A 17,060-nucleotide genomic window follows, 5' to 3' on the forward strand; every position below is an offset into this window, starting at 1 on the left:
TGGCGTCAAAGGAAGACAAAAGTATTCAGGAACATGTTTTTGTTCTCAGTGCTCATACAGTGGATGAAACTATTCTTCTGATTGAAAGATGCTAGACATTTTAAAGGTGAATTATAGTCGTTCTGTTCTCTCCTTTGTCTATTCTGTGATCTTATTTGGATGTGTAAAGCCCATAAAGCTGATTCTTAAAAAAATAGAATGATGGATCAACATTGGTTTGAGAAAGGCTAGTTCAGGAAACGTGTCCATAAAGTGGGCTTCTCAAAGTCTCTCATCGATGGTGTCCTGAGATGAAGATGATGACACAGATGAGGTCTGAGAAGAGAGAAAATAAAATCACAATTATATTAGCCACAGAACATTTAATGATATTGGTTTTTTATTTAGGCGATAAAGGGGGATTGACATGATACATGTCTTGATTCTTGCACTTAGTGAAGATGCAGCAAGTACGTGGCCATCTGTAAACAAGAGTCTACAGCGATGCTAGCGGTTCTGTGAGGCTGTACTTTGGCACAGTGGTACTTTGGGCTAAATGCTAATGTCAGCATGCGAACAATGACAATGCTAGCATGCTGATGTTCCGCAGGGATAAAGTGTTAAACATATTCACCATCTTAGTTTAGTGTATTAGCATGCTAACATTTGCTAATTGGCACTATGATGAGTGATGATGACACTACATTAAAAGTTAAGCCACCAAAGTTATTACAATTCATCCTTAGGGTGGCATGGATGTCTGTACCAAATTTCATGGCAATCCATCCAATAGAGATATTTCACCCAAAACTACACATGTCAACTTCATCAACTTTCCTCTAGTACCACACTAGAGGAAAAGGTAGAGGCTAACCAAATTCATTAGGATTCATCCTCTGGAGACCATGAATGTGTACAAAATGAATGGATATATTAAGAAAGCTGGATACGGTGCCACCACTCAGCCTTGCTGCCAGTTTTCCCTAGTCATCACTCACGGTATTGCAGCGAAAAAAATTCCTGTGGCCCAAAAAGCATTTTCATCTGTAAAACTTGACAGGACACCTCAAACTGCAAATTAGGTCAAGTATTACTCCTTGTATTTTTAATCAGTTTTTATCCATGAAGGTCTTATATTTATAAATTCATAAATATAAAACTTTACACAAGCCTAGAAAAGCAAACTCGTGGGCAGGGCCAGCAGGAGAAACTTACTGCACATGTGCAGTGGTCCACACAACGCATAAGCAAATTGAGAAGCTAGAAAACGCTGTTGGCTCATGTGCCAGTGAGCAATTTTCATTTGAGTGACTAGGCGCCATATGAGTCCAGTATCCAGTTCCTATAATACATTCATGACAAAATTTAATGGCAATAGTTATTGAGATATTTCAGTCTAGACAGAGGTTTGACAGACCAACATTACCATCCACTAGCATGTCCAAAACTGTGGACATTTTCAAAAGCTCTGCTTACCCTCTCTCTCGCTGGTTCAGTGGGAGTTTCTGGTCTTCCTGGTCTCTCATGTTTCTCCTCCTTACAGGCCTCTGGAATGTCTGCAGAGTGGACTTGAACATAGGATGCTTCCCCGAGGAGCAGGCGTGTGATAGCCACTCCTTTAGCTTTAAGTTGGTCGTAGACACACTTTTTAGCCACCAGCATCTCCAGAGAGTTGCCGCTGTTGCGAATCATAGCCACTGCCTCTTCATGGCTGCTCTGCTCCACATTCACACCGTTCACTTCCACCACAATGTCGTCGTCCTCCAGACCTGCCCTGTCAGCCGCTCCACCCTTCACCACCTGAGACAAAGTGCATCCAAGATCTTTAACAGGTTGATTTAAAATGGTAATGGTTATAAAGCAGATGTTCTTGCAAGTCTTACCTCTTTGATGTACTGACCATACACACCCTGGATGCCGTTTAGGTGAAAGCCATAGCCAGCTGCAGTCTTCTCCATCTTACACAGTTTAGGCTTGAGCTCCTCTTCTCTCTCCTGAACAGGTGCAAGTGGTCGGACAGGAACAGGTAAATTGAGAGCCTCTGTGTAACTAGGCGGAAAGAGGGAGTCCTTCCTCTCCTCCCAGAAAAGCATAGGAGACACTCTCCCCTGTGTGGGACACAACATAACATTATAGATTGTTTGCACTCTACACTGAAGCAACTAAAGTTTGACTGTGGCACCCTGCCTCACCTTCTTATACATTATGTCCGTGTCTTTGTCCACCACTAGGAGGCAGCACTTGTTGCCACTCTGCCTGATTCTCTCCACCACCTGCTCATGGCTGTAGCTGTCCACTTCCTCACCGTCCACAGCCACCAACCTGTCTCTGTCCTTCAGACCTGCTCTTGCTGCTGGACTGCCTCTGTCTATATCCTTGATGAGATGTCCTGCATGGCATCAATGAGTATACTGTCAAAACACAGCCTCATCTCTGCAGTTTAATGTTAGTGAATATAGCAGTTAATTGATTAACTTGCCTGTTTGGGTTGGCTCCTCTCTGAGCAGGAAACCATACCCATTAGATCCTTTGGTCATGTCAATGATGCATGGCTCGTGAGGGAGATGACTGACTGTAGCTAATGAGGCTTCTATCTTGATACGCTTGTTCTGGTAGTACCTGTCTGTTTCCTTGTCAACCAATAGGAACATGATGCTACTGTCTGCCAGCCTGATCCTGTCCACCACTTGTTCGTGTGTGTAGTACTCCACGTTCACCCCGTTGACTTCCACCAGACGGTCATTTTCTTTGACCCCTGCCCTATCCGCCACATTTCCTGATAGCACGTCTGTCATGAACAAACCCTGCTCACCTAAAGAGAATGTTACAGAAGATACTGAATAAACATAGCAAAAATGTATGAGCTGAGATTACAGAGACAGTTCTCATCATCAGACTGCTAAAAATAATAGTTATTCATAAATCAGTTACAAGCCATTAATAGGAACAACTTTTCGTTTGGCAGGGTGTGAAAAATTCCTTTGGCTGGTGTATGTCTTCCAGAATGACAATGGACAGTCAATGGACCGTTTGACCTCTGACCTTCTGTAAAAACGCTGAAGAGCAACTGAACCAAAATACATGGATTGTTGTTGTGCTTCTCACTTTCGAATTAGCCATGTCTATAGTTATAAATGTTAACATTATTAATAATGGGTTCTCACAATGATCCATCAAATCTACTGCTGTAAATGTCAATAAGTTGGTAATAAGCAGCTGTGGTAACATTTTATTTTACAAGTCCTTTAATTTTATACAAATTTCCTGTAATTTGCAGGTATTTAACGGTTAATTTTTAGGACATTTTTCTGTCAGAAAATTTGACAAACTCCAGGGAATTTGTATAAAATTAAAGACCTGTAGAATTAAGTGTTACCATAGCTGTTTTCCACAAGATCAGAGGACAAACAGTCCATTGGAGGAGTCTTCCTGATGAATTTAAGAACTAACTTCTTTTTGATAGCTTATAACTGCTTTATAAACCATTAATAAAGCCATTAGTTACAACCTTTAAACCCCTTTGAAGGGTGTCTTGTCAGAAAGTGATACCAAAACAATTTAGTGCTTCAAGGACAGCAAATCTAGGGTAATCCAGCAATGTAGTAATATATGTTTTTAAAAGTTTACTTTTTTATGTTTTCCCAAATTGCGATTCCCCTGCCCTGCCTCCTTAGCTCACCTTTGACCGAGCGAACAGAAAACCCGTAGCCTGACGTGGACTTGACCAAGTAGCAGAGTTTGGGTTTTGGTGCCTGTTTGGCCACACCATTGGCAACTGGTGTGTTGTGAGGGTCAGACAGGTTTACTCCCTCTGATTTCGCTTGCTTGTAGGAAGCTTCATCCAAGATGTGGAAGACGACGGTTGCCCCGCTGTTTCTCACCAGGTCCACCACCTATCCCAGGGGAACACATACAGTTGCTGAAGGGTTACAAGAAAGATGCAGGTCACAGCATAATACCATCAGTCTTAAGAGTTATTATTGATTTGATGAATGCACTGCAATAAGTCCACATCCTGCTTACCTCTGAATGGGACAGTCCATCAACGAATGCTCCATTAACTCGTAGGATGCGGTCTCCATCTTTCATGCCAGCCAGTTCAGCTGGACCTCCCATTTCCAGGCAGCGGATCAGGTGACCATCCTCTCCATGCTCCACCCTCAAGTAGAAGCCATATGTCTGACCCGGTCTCTTGGTTAGAGAAATCACCTTGGGCTTGTACCCAGCCATGTCCTGTCATGGAGGAGAGGGTAAATAATGTACACACACAATCACAAGTTTTATCTTCTAATGTCCTTTAAGAAATGCGGTGAATCCTTTGGCATTTTTGACTGTAGGGAACACAATTTGCTGTTTATAGTCATTACATTTACCTCTAAAAGTTGTCAAATTCATATCAACACAGACATACAGTACATAGAAAAAAACCCTAGAGTCCTAGAAGTCTTGACCATGGCACAAGTGAAAGAAATAAGTGCTATGTTTTTCATTATGTTCATGTAATGCTCCAGTAAAGGATGGCTGCAGCTACTGAATTTATTTATTTATTTATAACCCCCCTCCTTTTTCCTGTCACCACTGTCACCCTCCAGCACAAACATTCATTTAATAGCAAATAACCCTGAACCTGAATAAGTCATAGAAGTGCTGATAGCTTCAGATGCCAAGTTAATCTTCCCTGTCAGCTCTCCAGTTAATGGTTAATAGCAAGGCACAACTGAACGTGGTGACGACTTGACTTTAAACGACATCCTGAACTTTGAATGTCTCTGTAAACGTCTTATAGACTGTTAAGGAGGTGTGTGTAAGGACAGGTGTGTTTATGTGCGCTGATGTGTACGTACGAAAAGGGAGTAACAGCAAAGGCAGAAAATATTGTAATCCACTTCGACCTTTAAAAAATTTAGAAAAATTCTGTTTGTAATGTTATATGTAAGATGTTCATCATGACAAATGTTTCACCGCTGCAACAGTACTTTTTACTGACAAAATTTTTAGTCAGTGATGTAAAAGAGTTACCACAAGTTTATTAACATAGACTGGTCAAAATGACCCAGCAAACATCTGAATAAGATCCAAACATTTAAAGGAATTTATGTTTTGGAGTGAGTGTGCAGTCATTAGTTTTTCATTGATGCTGTATTCCAACAGCTTTGCGTTCTCATGTGATGTGTGTATAATGACGTTCTATCTTTTACAAGAGAACAGTTCATGCTATTTTATCAAACGTTGAATATTTTGCAACTCGAGGTTAAAAAAAACAAGGTATCTTGTAATACCGCAGAAAAGTAAAGTTCTTTGGAGGGTTTGAACTGCACTCACAAATGTGAATTTGTACATGTCCCCAACAGTGGGTACTGCAGAGATTAAGAGGTTAGTAGATCCAGTATCAAAATTACAATACACTTGAGATAATGTAAACACACTTAAAACTATCGAGTAATTTTTCGAAAATGGCAAACATTAGAAGAAGGTCTGTAAAAAATTCCTCTCCTTCAGGTTCATCTTGTAACATCTTGTGGAGGTTCTGACCCCAACCGTTGCTGTATGCAATGCTGGACATTTCTTTCATTTGGACAGGCTCTATATGATATATAATCATATCATATGAAATCATTGAAATCAAACTCACCAGCTCGTCTCTGCTTGGTGTCCTGGTCCAAAGAGCTCACCTGTCACTGCTTAGCTGATATATCTTGTATCTTCAACCTGTCCTTCTCCTCCTCACTCCCTCCCCCTTCCCCCTCGCCCTCTCCCTGTCTCTGAGGGGACTTTGACAGGCCAAAGGTGAGCCTAAAGGCTGAGTTATTTAACTATGGCTCGTGTTAAGAATGACTCAAGAGAACATGTGCGGTCTGTCCTCTGAAGAGAAGATGAAGCAGTGATCTGTTGAGTGGTCAAAGGTACATGACGCAGGTGGCAATCAGCAATGTCAGGAATCATTACAGTACATCCACAATACAATCAAAACTACATCAAGGGAAATACATATTGTGCATACTCATTTGCATAAATCACATTAGTATTCAACATTTTGATTATTTATGGAAAGAAAATTTACTTAAAGCTCTCTATAAAGAGGAAAAAGTATCTTTTGGGTGTTGATGGTGAAAAAAACTGTAAATGTACACACCTTGGGAATATTTGGCACCTGTTTAAATTAAGTTGCCTGTTTATAGTTTATTATTTTGGATGCTGTAGTTTCTAATGCAATTGAATTGTATTGCTTTATACTGTATGTTTCAGCTCACTACCTCATTAGATCTTTATTACAGTATTTGCAGCAAGATATAAACAATTAATACACATACAACAACCATAACACAACAACAAAAGGAATAAAAACAGATTTTAAAAAAAACTGTGGTTTTTACTCTGCATGGAAGTCTGCTCGAAAAACCTGCTACTTAATGGACAAATTTTATTTTTTACAACATCATCTGTAAAGTTTACAAATTGCAGAGTTAGTTTATGTGTAGTTTAGTCCCCCAGGTTTATGGCTGCTGTTGTCTGTAACTATGGGAGAGTCCCTTGGTTATAAAAGGCTTATTATGATACTGCTGTCCTTGGTATGGGACAAAGGTGACGAAAACTCAAGCAAGGCCAAGCAAAACAAATCTGCAAACAGTAAAGGTTGATTCATTACTGTGCTCATAGATGCTGATGTCTACAACAAGAGATTTTTGTAGAGTGACCATGGTTAATAATTCTGCTCTGAATTCAGTTATCTTTAGTTTCAAACCGCCTCCATGGAGACTGTAATTACCAGTTAGGAGAAAACCATTAATTGATCCAGTGATAGTGTGGTACACTCAATCATCAGCAATCATTTGATAACAATGGTTTTGACCCTAAAAGAGGTCAGTCTGCTGGAGCTCAATTGGTGCGTTGTCAAACATGATGCTGCCATCTACTGTTGTTCTGAAGATGATCACTGGACAGTCTCACACAGTGCAGCCAGGGTTGGAAAATATCTATCTTGACAGAGTGTGGAAGTGCTCACCTCTTACATAAGTGAAAGCATGTATATCACAATGTAAAAATGCTCTATTACAAGTGGAAGTCCTGTATTTAAAATTGCACATGATTACAATAAATAAATAAATAAAGGGCCGTATTGTACTTTGGTATCAAACATAAATTACTCATTCTGAACCTCTGAACCTTTCAGCGTGTTAATTATTGATGTACTAACGTGTAAAGTAAGCAGTATGTTCTGTTGTTGGTGGAGTCTGACATTACTGAGTAATGTGTCATAATATTGGTTAGGCATTATCCTCATATCTCCAATTTTGGGGATCAGTTGATGAATCACAAGCTCCTTCACAGGTTGAAATCAATCTGTAACCACAAACTTTCTAAAACTCTCAAAGCTCTTCATGTGAATAGTGCATCGCCATCAAGCTGTTTTTCTTAATTCCTGAAAAGTTGACATGTTGGAGATGATCATTCTTTTTTCCCCACTCTTTTTGGCCTTTTTCAGCACTTTACTGTAAGTCTGTTTTCACATAGCAAAAACATAAGGGTGCAGGACTGTGCTGAAAATTAGGAACAACAATAGCAAATGGAAAAATTTGTGCAGGTTTGGGGGCGTCAGTCTCACTGCTTATACACACACTCACACACACACACACACACACACACTCACCACTGGTCTGGAGCAATGTTTGACCAATCGATCCCAGGTCCAGGAGCCACAAGCAGAGGGGAGATGAAGTGAGTGGAAGGAGACAGAAATCCTCTTCAGCTCGGCTTAGCACTGATGCGTTCACTATCCATTGCCTTCAGTCATCACTTTGTGTTTGCCAGAAAAAAAACGTAGCTGAATGTATTTCCGTGATGCTGACTGCCTAGATTGATGAAACCTCCAGTTGTTTATTTGATCTGAAACATAATCTTAGTGGTGTTTATCATAACGGCAGAAAAGTATGCATATACCATAGCAGCAGAAGATACAGATGTGAGCTGTAAAGTGCCACACCATCAGTAATTATCTCCAACATGCCTTCATCAGCAGTGGAGCATCAGTAATCAACATGTCATGCCATTTTGTGATTACTGATCTCAACAGGGAGCGCTAGTCTCTCTCTTCGTCTTGATTGGCATCCTCACATGGCTTGTTTATCTGGGTTAAGTGGCTCTACACATGACCTGCCAGAGCCAGCTCATTAGACCAGGAGAAAGATTAGAGGTAGGCCGTAAGAAATAATGGCCCCTGTTTTTCTCTAAGAGTCATTTGAGCGTTCAGAGGCCAAGCAGACGGTCCCAGCTCTCCACGGCAATAACACGCCTCAGAAAACAGCGACATTTCAGCCTAACAAACACTGTCTCTGTTGCTTTGTACTGTACAAACAAGCATGAAACCTGTCCAGGGCAGGCCCATTCCAGGAATATATTACGTCCATGGCACACCTCCAGCTCTATACACGCAGTATATAGTACCACTGTCCAACATGAATAAAACATATTATCTTGATATTTTAAAACTTTAATATAAAGTTTGATGCTTACTTTATAAAAGGATTTTTCTAATTAGGACAATAATAAGACCAGTAGAAATATCCTGTCATTATGAAGCATATTAAACATTTCTAAGACAAAATAAATGAATAAATGATAATAAAAATATAGTCAGAATGATCTGTGGATAAATGTCTGAAAATGTGGCTCCACTGAAATAATCAAATCACAACCAGAACACACAGAACATGAAGCACCTCGATGAACTTACTGGTATTTTTCCTGATCTTCATTGCAAATATTTATACAGTTATTATACAGTTATTCTATGCATGTTTGCTCTTCCGCAAAACAATAAAGCACACTGACATCCATCAGTGCTGATGTGTCTTCGGACAACACAGGAGCACAGCGAGGTCGAGGCACTGAAACTGTAATTATACTGGCAGTGGTAGTTGTAGTCAGAGCTTACTACTGTTAATGTCCTCATGGCCACAGTACTGGAAGTACATAAGTATAACAAAATGTGTATAACAAGCAATTATAGTTAATGAAAATAAAACAATTACTCAATCAGACAGGGATAATTCTCCTCCTGAAGCTTTCCTATACAGTAGCACCACTAAGTCCTTTAATTTAAATAACAAAACAAGGCCTTAGTGCTTTCCAAAATGACCCATACAAGCATTTTCTGAGATTGTTCGTCAATGTCTTTCACAATGCATATGACTGTTAAATTATACATATTTGTATCTATATACAGGCCTATATTGTCTTCTTATCTGCCACCTGCAGGTCTGGTTAATTTTAGGCAACTGAAACTACTAGTTAGGGAATGATTGTGGTCGTGGTTAAAAGGAAACAAGCCTGACCGTTGGTAGGAAATGGATGGGAACAATAGTTTCTCTGCTCTTGCAGCATGCTGTTGCTCTATAGCTCAGACAGAGGGTCCCACATCATCCATCTATGAATGTTGCTGAGTGAGCAAATAAGTTAAGTGACCACAGATATCAATTTTACAATCCCAGCTGGAGGATGGAAGGTACGGGAAGACACAGAACCAGTATGTGGAAGATCCTTTACATTTCATAATAGGTTTCAGTTAGTGTCTTCAGGAGGAGGGTTGATAGCCTAAAGATGGTAATTATGATGATGATCATGAGCAAGATATGATGAGGAATTGTATCAAGTCACCTTCACAGACTGTAGATTTACAGATTCCCACCAGGTTCACGCTCTATAATTACACAGGAATGAGACATGAATGTAATATTTCTAATTTAATGCTGATCCTTCGACCACCTGCCAAAGACAGGGAGGTGCGCTCACACACCACATGAGGGCGACGGTGCGCATGTTAAACCACCACAGGCGCTTTTATCATTAGGGGCATCAAGTTATTAAAGCATTGGTAAGGTGGCACCTGATTTCATTTGCAAACAAAGCTGTCATAGTCTTTCACCTATAAGGCCTGCAGCTTTTCTTCCAAACAGGAGCACAGACTGAAGAAAGCTAAATGATGATTAGAGCATGAACATACTGCACCATATTTTCTCTCACTGTACTCAAACCTTGTGTCTGATTTCTCTCTGGTCTTGTTCATACAAGTTTTCAAAACGAATCGTACCCACTATTGTAGTGATACAGTTTATCTATCACAAATGATAGTTCATTTGGAATTGGATAACAGATGGTGGTGATGTTGTCACTCAAAAGAGCAGGGCAAGTAATCATTGTTATCCGTAACTAACACTGTTACTGACTGCTTCTAGCTCACTGAAATCATTACTTTTGAGTTACAATCCCCTATTAAGAAAATAACCTCTACTTATGAATTATTTGAATGATTATGCTAATTTTCGTTTAAGTGCGCATTCTCTATTTTCACATTATTTGATCTTATTTTATCATTATTATTAGCAAGTGAGTTTTATTTTCCATCTTATGTACATCTTTTTTTCATGTGAAGCACTTAATGCATGTTATTTTTTTTGTTGTAAAGAACCTTGAGCTACACTTTTTTACATGAAAGGTGCCATACAAATAGTTATTATCATCATCATTATTATTATAATTAATTATGTTATGGTTGGACAATCCTTAAAAATCAGCATATCAGGTAAAAACAAACAAAAACATACAAAAAAAAAAAAAAAAAAATCAAATAGCCAAAAATCACAAAATCTTGGTTCAAGTAGCCTATCCATGTGTTTCATACTACAGGGAGACTGTGCTGAATGAAAATCTTTTTCATTTTATGTTTTTTTTTTTCGAATTTCGTTATCTGAAGAGACAAAATATCTTTTGTGCGTTGGGCGTGTATGAGCTAAAATATTTCGCCCAAAAACAGACCAATGGCAGACAACTCTCTCGCTGTGCATCTCTCTCCCTCTCTCTCTCTCTCTCTCTCTGTCTCTCACCCTATATGACTTCAGTCCTCTGCTCTCTGCGCTCACTCTCTCTCTCTCTCTCTCTCCATGCGGTTCACCTGGCAAAAGCGCATCAGTGTGCCGCGCGCCTCCTCTCTCCGGTTCGCACCGATCTTTGAATAAAGCGTGTGATGCCACAGAGAGACACATCTACAGTAAAGGTGACACAATCAACGACAAAAGAAGCAAACTAATTTTCATTTTGGAAGTTGGGAAGCGATAAATTGCCTCAGTCGAATGATGGACTATGGATGCAAAGTTCTGTTATTTTACCACTTTAGAGGCTCAGAATAAAATTGACAGAAGGTCTGATTTGAACTTTTTGTAACCTCAGTGACGCCATAAATCAACAAAATGGATCTAAATGAGACATTTACATCGTCCGAGTGCGTCGGAGCGCAGACTTATGCGTTGCAAAGCGGAGACTTTAACGGGAGCTTGGAGACATCAAACATCACCTGCAGCAACACGTCCACACTCCTCATACCTCAGCGTGTGAGACAGAGAGGTGAGCGGCCATTTAATATATTACCCAGAAGTTAATTCAAAGATGCAACTATGACCTCATTCTGTATGTTGAAGCAGTTTGTGACGTCTGCTCTTGAAAGGTGCTATTTAAATAAACCTGACTTACTTTATCTCCACCTGCTGATCACAAGGAAGCAAAACTCAGTTATGTGCAAGAAGGTTAAATGTAGCTTTCCTTTAAAATACAAATACCCAATTCCTTTTATTTCAGTTTAATGTTGGTGCCTGTAGGTTAATCAAGATATGTGAACTCTAAACTGAAGTAAACTGATTATGTATGGTTTTCCTCTCTCTGCAAACAACTACTGATAAAATAAGAATTTGAATATACTTTGTGATAATATATTACTTTAAAATAAAATGTTCTCTTAATATTCCAGTCATTAATCATAATTAAAGGCTTATACAATGAATAACTTTAATGAGGACAATAAACTAAGTGGTTGACACCATTGCAGTCTATGTTCATATAGTGCAGATCAGGCTTTAATCATTCACTGGGACATGATCATGATGTCCAGATGTATCAGTCTCTCTTGTTAACATAAAGCTGTGTTGTTGTTTTCATTATTTGAATCCAAACAGGGGATTAATCCATAAAAAAATAATATCTGGACTGTGCCATGGTCATACTGCAGCATTCTGCTGATTCTATGTGAAATATCTATTATATTCTATTTTCCAAGCATTTCCAAGCACTTTATCCAAATTGAGAGTCTAAGGATGGAGCGGACCGCATGTGGTGCACTTTGAAAAAGCCTTCTGAGGCAAATGTGTTATTTCCAGCTATATTCATAAAATTGACTTGATCTTGTGAACAAGAAAGAACATTTAAGTGCGTCATCACTCCATATCCTCCCAGTCGTGTCTCCTCATGCTACTTTATCAATCAACACTTGCCATTTTCTTCCACCTTCATCCTTTAACAGTTTTTTGTCAGTGTATCCGTGTGTTGATGAGGTGTGTGAGGCTGCATGCGTGTAAAAGACTGCAGAGATTGAGCACCTCCATTATCACGGTGAGTGTTGACAGAACCAATTCACCATCAACAATTCATACATACTGCATTATATTCTGAATGATTTTAGTCATTCTTTACCTGTCAACATCTATACAAGCCCATGATTAGTAATTTCAAGCACCTTGCAGGCATGAGTATAACCCATTATACTGGGCTAAATTGGTGCTCTGAAAATTACAAGCCACTCAGGACAAGTACAGATCAAGACCGATGTGTCTCATCTCTGCAGAGAATTGCTGCAGCATATTTAAGTTGGGAGCCTAAAGCAGTTTTATTCTGCACTATTAAGTAATATTAATGGCCCACATGCTGTCTCACTCACAGATTCTTGCTTCTTTCCAATTAGACTCTTTCATGGTGTTACTTCTCTCTATTTAGCATTCCTATTTTATCTTCTAAAAGGACCACACACCCATCTCCTGAAGAGAAAAATGAGGATGTCTGACCTCATACAGCTGCTGTCACTGTCATTATTCCTTCCTTCACCTCAGAAATTACTTCTCCATCGTATTCGCTCATTCGCTCTCATCTCCTCTCCTCTGTCCATCACTTTGACACCCTGTGTTTATGAGGCAGATTGAGTTGTGTTACAGTCAGATTCTGTCGCACTCATTTTTCTCCAGACCGGGGATTTCAAAGCAATAAGTCACAGACTTCTCACAGTGTACAGGTTGTGGTTCTTACCAAGGGGATTTGACAAATTAATTTTGCTCTCTGGTCGACAGTGAAATTACCTGGGTAATGTTCAGGCCTGTCAGAATATATACTTTGAATGTGCTATGGGTGGCGGAAAATGCACACAGCTTGTCAAGTCGAAAACAACAAATGTTTAGCGTTTTTTGTTTAAAGGAGAACTCTGCCAATTTCTATACATCAAAAATCAGTTTATAAGTCATTAGGAGTCCTGCTCAGTCTGTGAAAACTGTTGCTTACTGTTGTCTTCTGTAGCTCTGCAGGAGTGTTCTTGAATTGGAATAAATAGCCTATAATCTTGAAGGTTTCACCAGGCTTGGGCTCTGAAACTACAATTAATTAAATAACAAAAAGCCTGGGTTACAAACTGGTGATGTGGAGTATGAGAGATATGGATGTTTACCAGGCAGGAAGGGTCAGACACATTATATTAAAATCTTATCTTGTTTGCTTCCCTTTCTTTATGAAAGCGCAGCGCTAAACTGGAGCCCATGTGTTACTAAACATTTCAGTGTTCACTGCTTTTTGAGATTTATACCATGAATACTGGTGTGACACAGCCACTGAACAGGAACAAACACATCTCAAAGCAAGGAAAAACCTGGTCTGTATTCAGTGTTTTCACATTGAATGCAGCCTGGGTGTCTTTGATTTGGAACAATAACTTGCAGACTGCAGACAAGTGCTTTACTGCACATGACTTGACACCCCTGCTGTAGTGTTGATGTTGGTTGAAGTAGCTTTACAGGATGCCAGTCACACCTTGTTTACTGCAAGTAAGTGAGAATATATTTCTAGAGTCAATAAAGACTGTGTATGAGTTATCTAAGATGCTGGCTGATTGCAGTGCAATTCATCATACAACAATAGGTGGTCATTACTTTGGAGATGATAACGACAACAACAAAAAGGGGGGTTATTAGTCACTTACACGCAGCTGACTTTCCTGTCGAAAACATTTCGACAAAAAAAACCCTCCTCTGCTTTTCATTTTCCCACCACTTGTCTCAGGTCTCCACCTCACCTATTTGTGGATATTTCACTATCTCCATCGCTCACACCCTCTCATCTCACTCTGCCTTTTGAGAGCCGAGGTGTTTAATACATGCCTGTGTGCGCCAAGCAACCAGCATGTTGTTCTGTATTCCGACCGGCGTGACCAGGGGCCCCCGTGGATCGTGCGTTGTAGCCTGTCAACAGAAAGCAGTTTCCTTCAGTGCCTCCATCAAATGTTCTGGGGTGCAGTTGGCTTAGTGGCAAGGTTTAGATGACATTTACCATACTGGATTAGCCACTGGCTGTGACATTTACCAATACATCAGTCTTTCAGGAGCAGAAACTGCTTTTCCCTGATAGGTGCAGTGACACCAGGGCCAACCGGGATGGGAAGTGACACACGCTGCATATGTATGAGACAGAGAGAGGGGGAGAGTAATTCATACTCAATATGATGTCTGATTTACTGAATGAGAAAAACAGATGAGACCTTAAATATTCATGGATGGAATATGAACCTCATTATACCATTTCACTTCTTATTAATGATCGCCTCTGCCACTGCAGTTAACTTTTCACTTGATTCATTTTAACGTTGTTGTTAACAGTGAATTTGTTGCCCAGTCTTTCACACCCAAGTCTTTAATTGTGGGTGATATAATAGCAATAATGCATTACAGCTGATGTCACACAAGAGGACGAAAAGTTTTAATGGAGTTTGCATTTGCATATTTGAAGTGCACTGTGTAAAATGTATAACATGCATTACACAACATCCTGTATGTATGTGACATATCCAAATATAGACACATTACTGAGATAGTATGTATGGACTCCAATAAGATACAAATGGTATATAAACTGAACAAGTAATGGTTTGTCTTTTGTTTTGTCTGACCTGTCAAAATGATTTCACATAATAACAAACAGAAAACCTTTGGAAGATGCAACAAGGGCATTTTATCCTATAACATGCTCACAGTGCGTCTGTCTGTAAACAGAGCGCACACACACACACACACACACACACACACACACACACACACACACACACACACACACACACACACACACACACACACAAAATCAGCTCCTCACACCTCTAGAGCTACAAGCATCCCTTCTGTCATTTGGCTCCTCCAACTGAAAATAGTACTACAAATAAATGGTGGAGCTGACTGCAAACTAAACATGCCAAATGGCCAGTGTTAGTTTCTTTAATGACTTTTTTCCCATTTGTGTAGTTGAAAGTAAGTAGTAGCTGCAGCATTTTCGCACTGAAACAGAACAACTTGAAGATGTGTTTTAAACTTGCATGAAGCCTCTAGTTTCATTGTGGTGTAGTTTGGAGGTGTGAGCAGGCAGAAATAACAATGACAATGTAGGCAAAGTCAGCAGTAAGAGACTGAAAATATGAGACTGATTGAAAAAAGGAGCTACAGTACGTGCATTGGCCCTGTACTGTTGATATCAGTGACCGATATTGTGAACGTGAATCACAGATTGACAAAACTTTTTCTGTATTTTTTTAATCCAAAAGATCTAAAAGATCCATCAGCCTCCAAGGGGAAACATTTGCTCCATTGTCAAATGCTGTCAGATTAGTATCTTCTTACTGTGGTTTATTTAAGCAATTATGTGAACATACAAAATAACAATCAGCCTCAAAGCGAAATGTGTTATTGATTATGTCCAATACACTTCTGTGTCATGACAGGGGCAGCAGATGCATGGTATTATTCAGGAGGACTGCATCTGACTGTATTAGGACTGTATGTTTGTAAAAAATTAACTTTTTACAACAACAAAATAAAAAGGACATAGGTGATACATCATATTAAATAGACCTTACAGCCTGCTGGTTCAATTTGTTGAAGCAAGTAGTATGTTGGCTGGAAATGTTATTAACAAGTGCTGTCATTTAGTGAAAAAATCCAAAGCTTACTTAGTTCACTTACAATAATTTATCATGTCAGGCCTTGTATAATATTTGTATAATATTCCTACAGGGACGTAGAACATATCTGGTGGGGTTTAGTGACTTTACAAGGAGCTTAACATACTTTAACATTTAAAGAATTTCCTACACAATATTTTTCTGTCATCGCTTTGCATTTATACCTTGTGACTTTATGCAGTCTTGATCATATCATATGATAACACACATGCTGTTGCAGCTACCCAACAGTGAGTGCATAATATGTTAGATGGATTGGTAATTACACACCAGCACAGACCAGCGCAAATGGGAGATTCCATCAGAGCCAGTGAGCGAACACATACCGACATCACACCACTGCTGCGTTATATGAGCTGTAGCACTGCCATAAATAATGTTTCATAAATTATAAATATATCTGACAGTGGGACATGGGAACTTCAAACCTGGATTAACAAAGTTTTTGGTCACTTGGAAACACAACAGTAGATATAATGAACTTTTTAGCATGAAGTTGCTGGATTACACGCACAGCAGATAATGTTAGCATTCATTTGGAGATGTGTTTGTGTGCACCTGATGAATGTAAGTCTAATACTGTCTCTCCTTTTTGCTCTGTTTTGGTCTCCACCAACTCCTGAAGGAAATATGACTCTTCAGCTGTTAAGTGCTCCATTATGACCACCTGCTAGTTGCCAATTTGTCTGTCTGCTGTTTGGTGCTGAGCAAGTAGTATACAGTTTTTATCAGCTGAAAACAGCTGCCTGTTGTGTCTAGAAAAGATGCTAATAAGAGCAAACCAAAACCATCAACCAAAACAATAAGCTAGAAGATGCTAAAAAGCTCCATAGAGCTGAGGAGAATCGCACAGTTGGTGATAATCCTGGGTTTGTTGCCACGAGCAACCCCTTTCACTGTCTACGTGCTCATTTCATCCATTGTTATTAAAAAATGTTGATCATAGCAGCTTTATATGTTGTCCTTGTATATCTATCATTTGCAATTTTTATTGGGG

General features: G+C 39.5%; 2 protein-coding genes across 2 annotated transcripts in view; one reads left to right on the forward strand and one right to left on the reverse strand.

Moving 5' to 3' along the window:
- Positions 1-36: 36 nt before the first annotated feature.
- On the reverse strand, positions 37-5,748 carry pdzk1 (PDZ domain containing 1). Its single transcript, XM_067603769.1, has 8 exons — positions 5,612-5,748; positions 4,003-4,212; positions 3,659-3,872; positions 2,459-2,791; positions 2,172-2,368; positions 1,863-2,087; positions 1,456-1,779; positions 37-315 (listed from the first exon to the last, which is right to left on the reverse strand). The coding sequence occupies exons 2-8, from the start codon at positions 4,207-4,209 to the stop codon at positions 262-264; spliced, it is 1,554 nt and encodes a 517-aa protein (XP_067459870.1). The 5' UTR covers positions 4,210-4,212; positions 5,612-5,748; the 3' UTR covers positions 37-261.
- Positions 5,749-10,937: 5,189 nt separating this feature from the next.
- The window catches only part of cckbrb (cholecystokinin B receptor b), a 30,608-nt gene continuing 24,485 nt past the window's right edge, over positions 10,938-17,060 (forward strand). The window contains exon 1 of the mRNA XM_067603771.1: positions 10,938-11,376. Coding sequence (XP_067459872.1) covers positions 11,223-11,376 — 154 coding nt within the window. The 5' untranslated portion in view covers positions 10,938-11,222. The remainder of the gene's footprint in view (positions 11,377-17,060) is intronic.

The sequence above is a fragment of the Thunnus thynnus genome, chromosome 11 (assembly GCF_963924715.1).
Source record: "Thunnus thynnus chromosome 11, fThuThy2.1, whole genome shotgun sequence".
NCBI classification, from domain to species: Eukaryota; Metazoa; Chordata; class Actinopteri; order Scombriformes; family Scombridae; genus Thunnus; species Thunnus thynnus.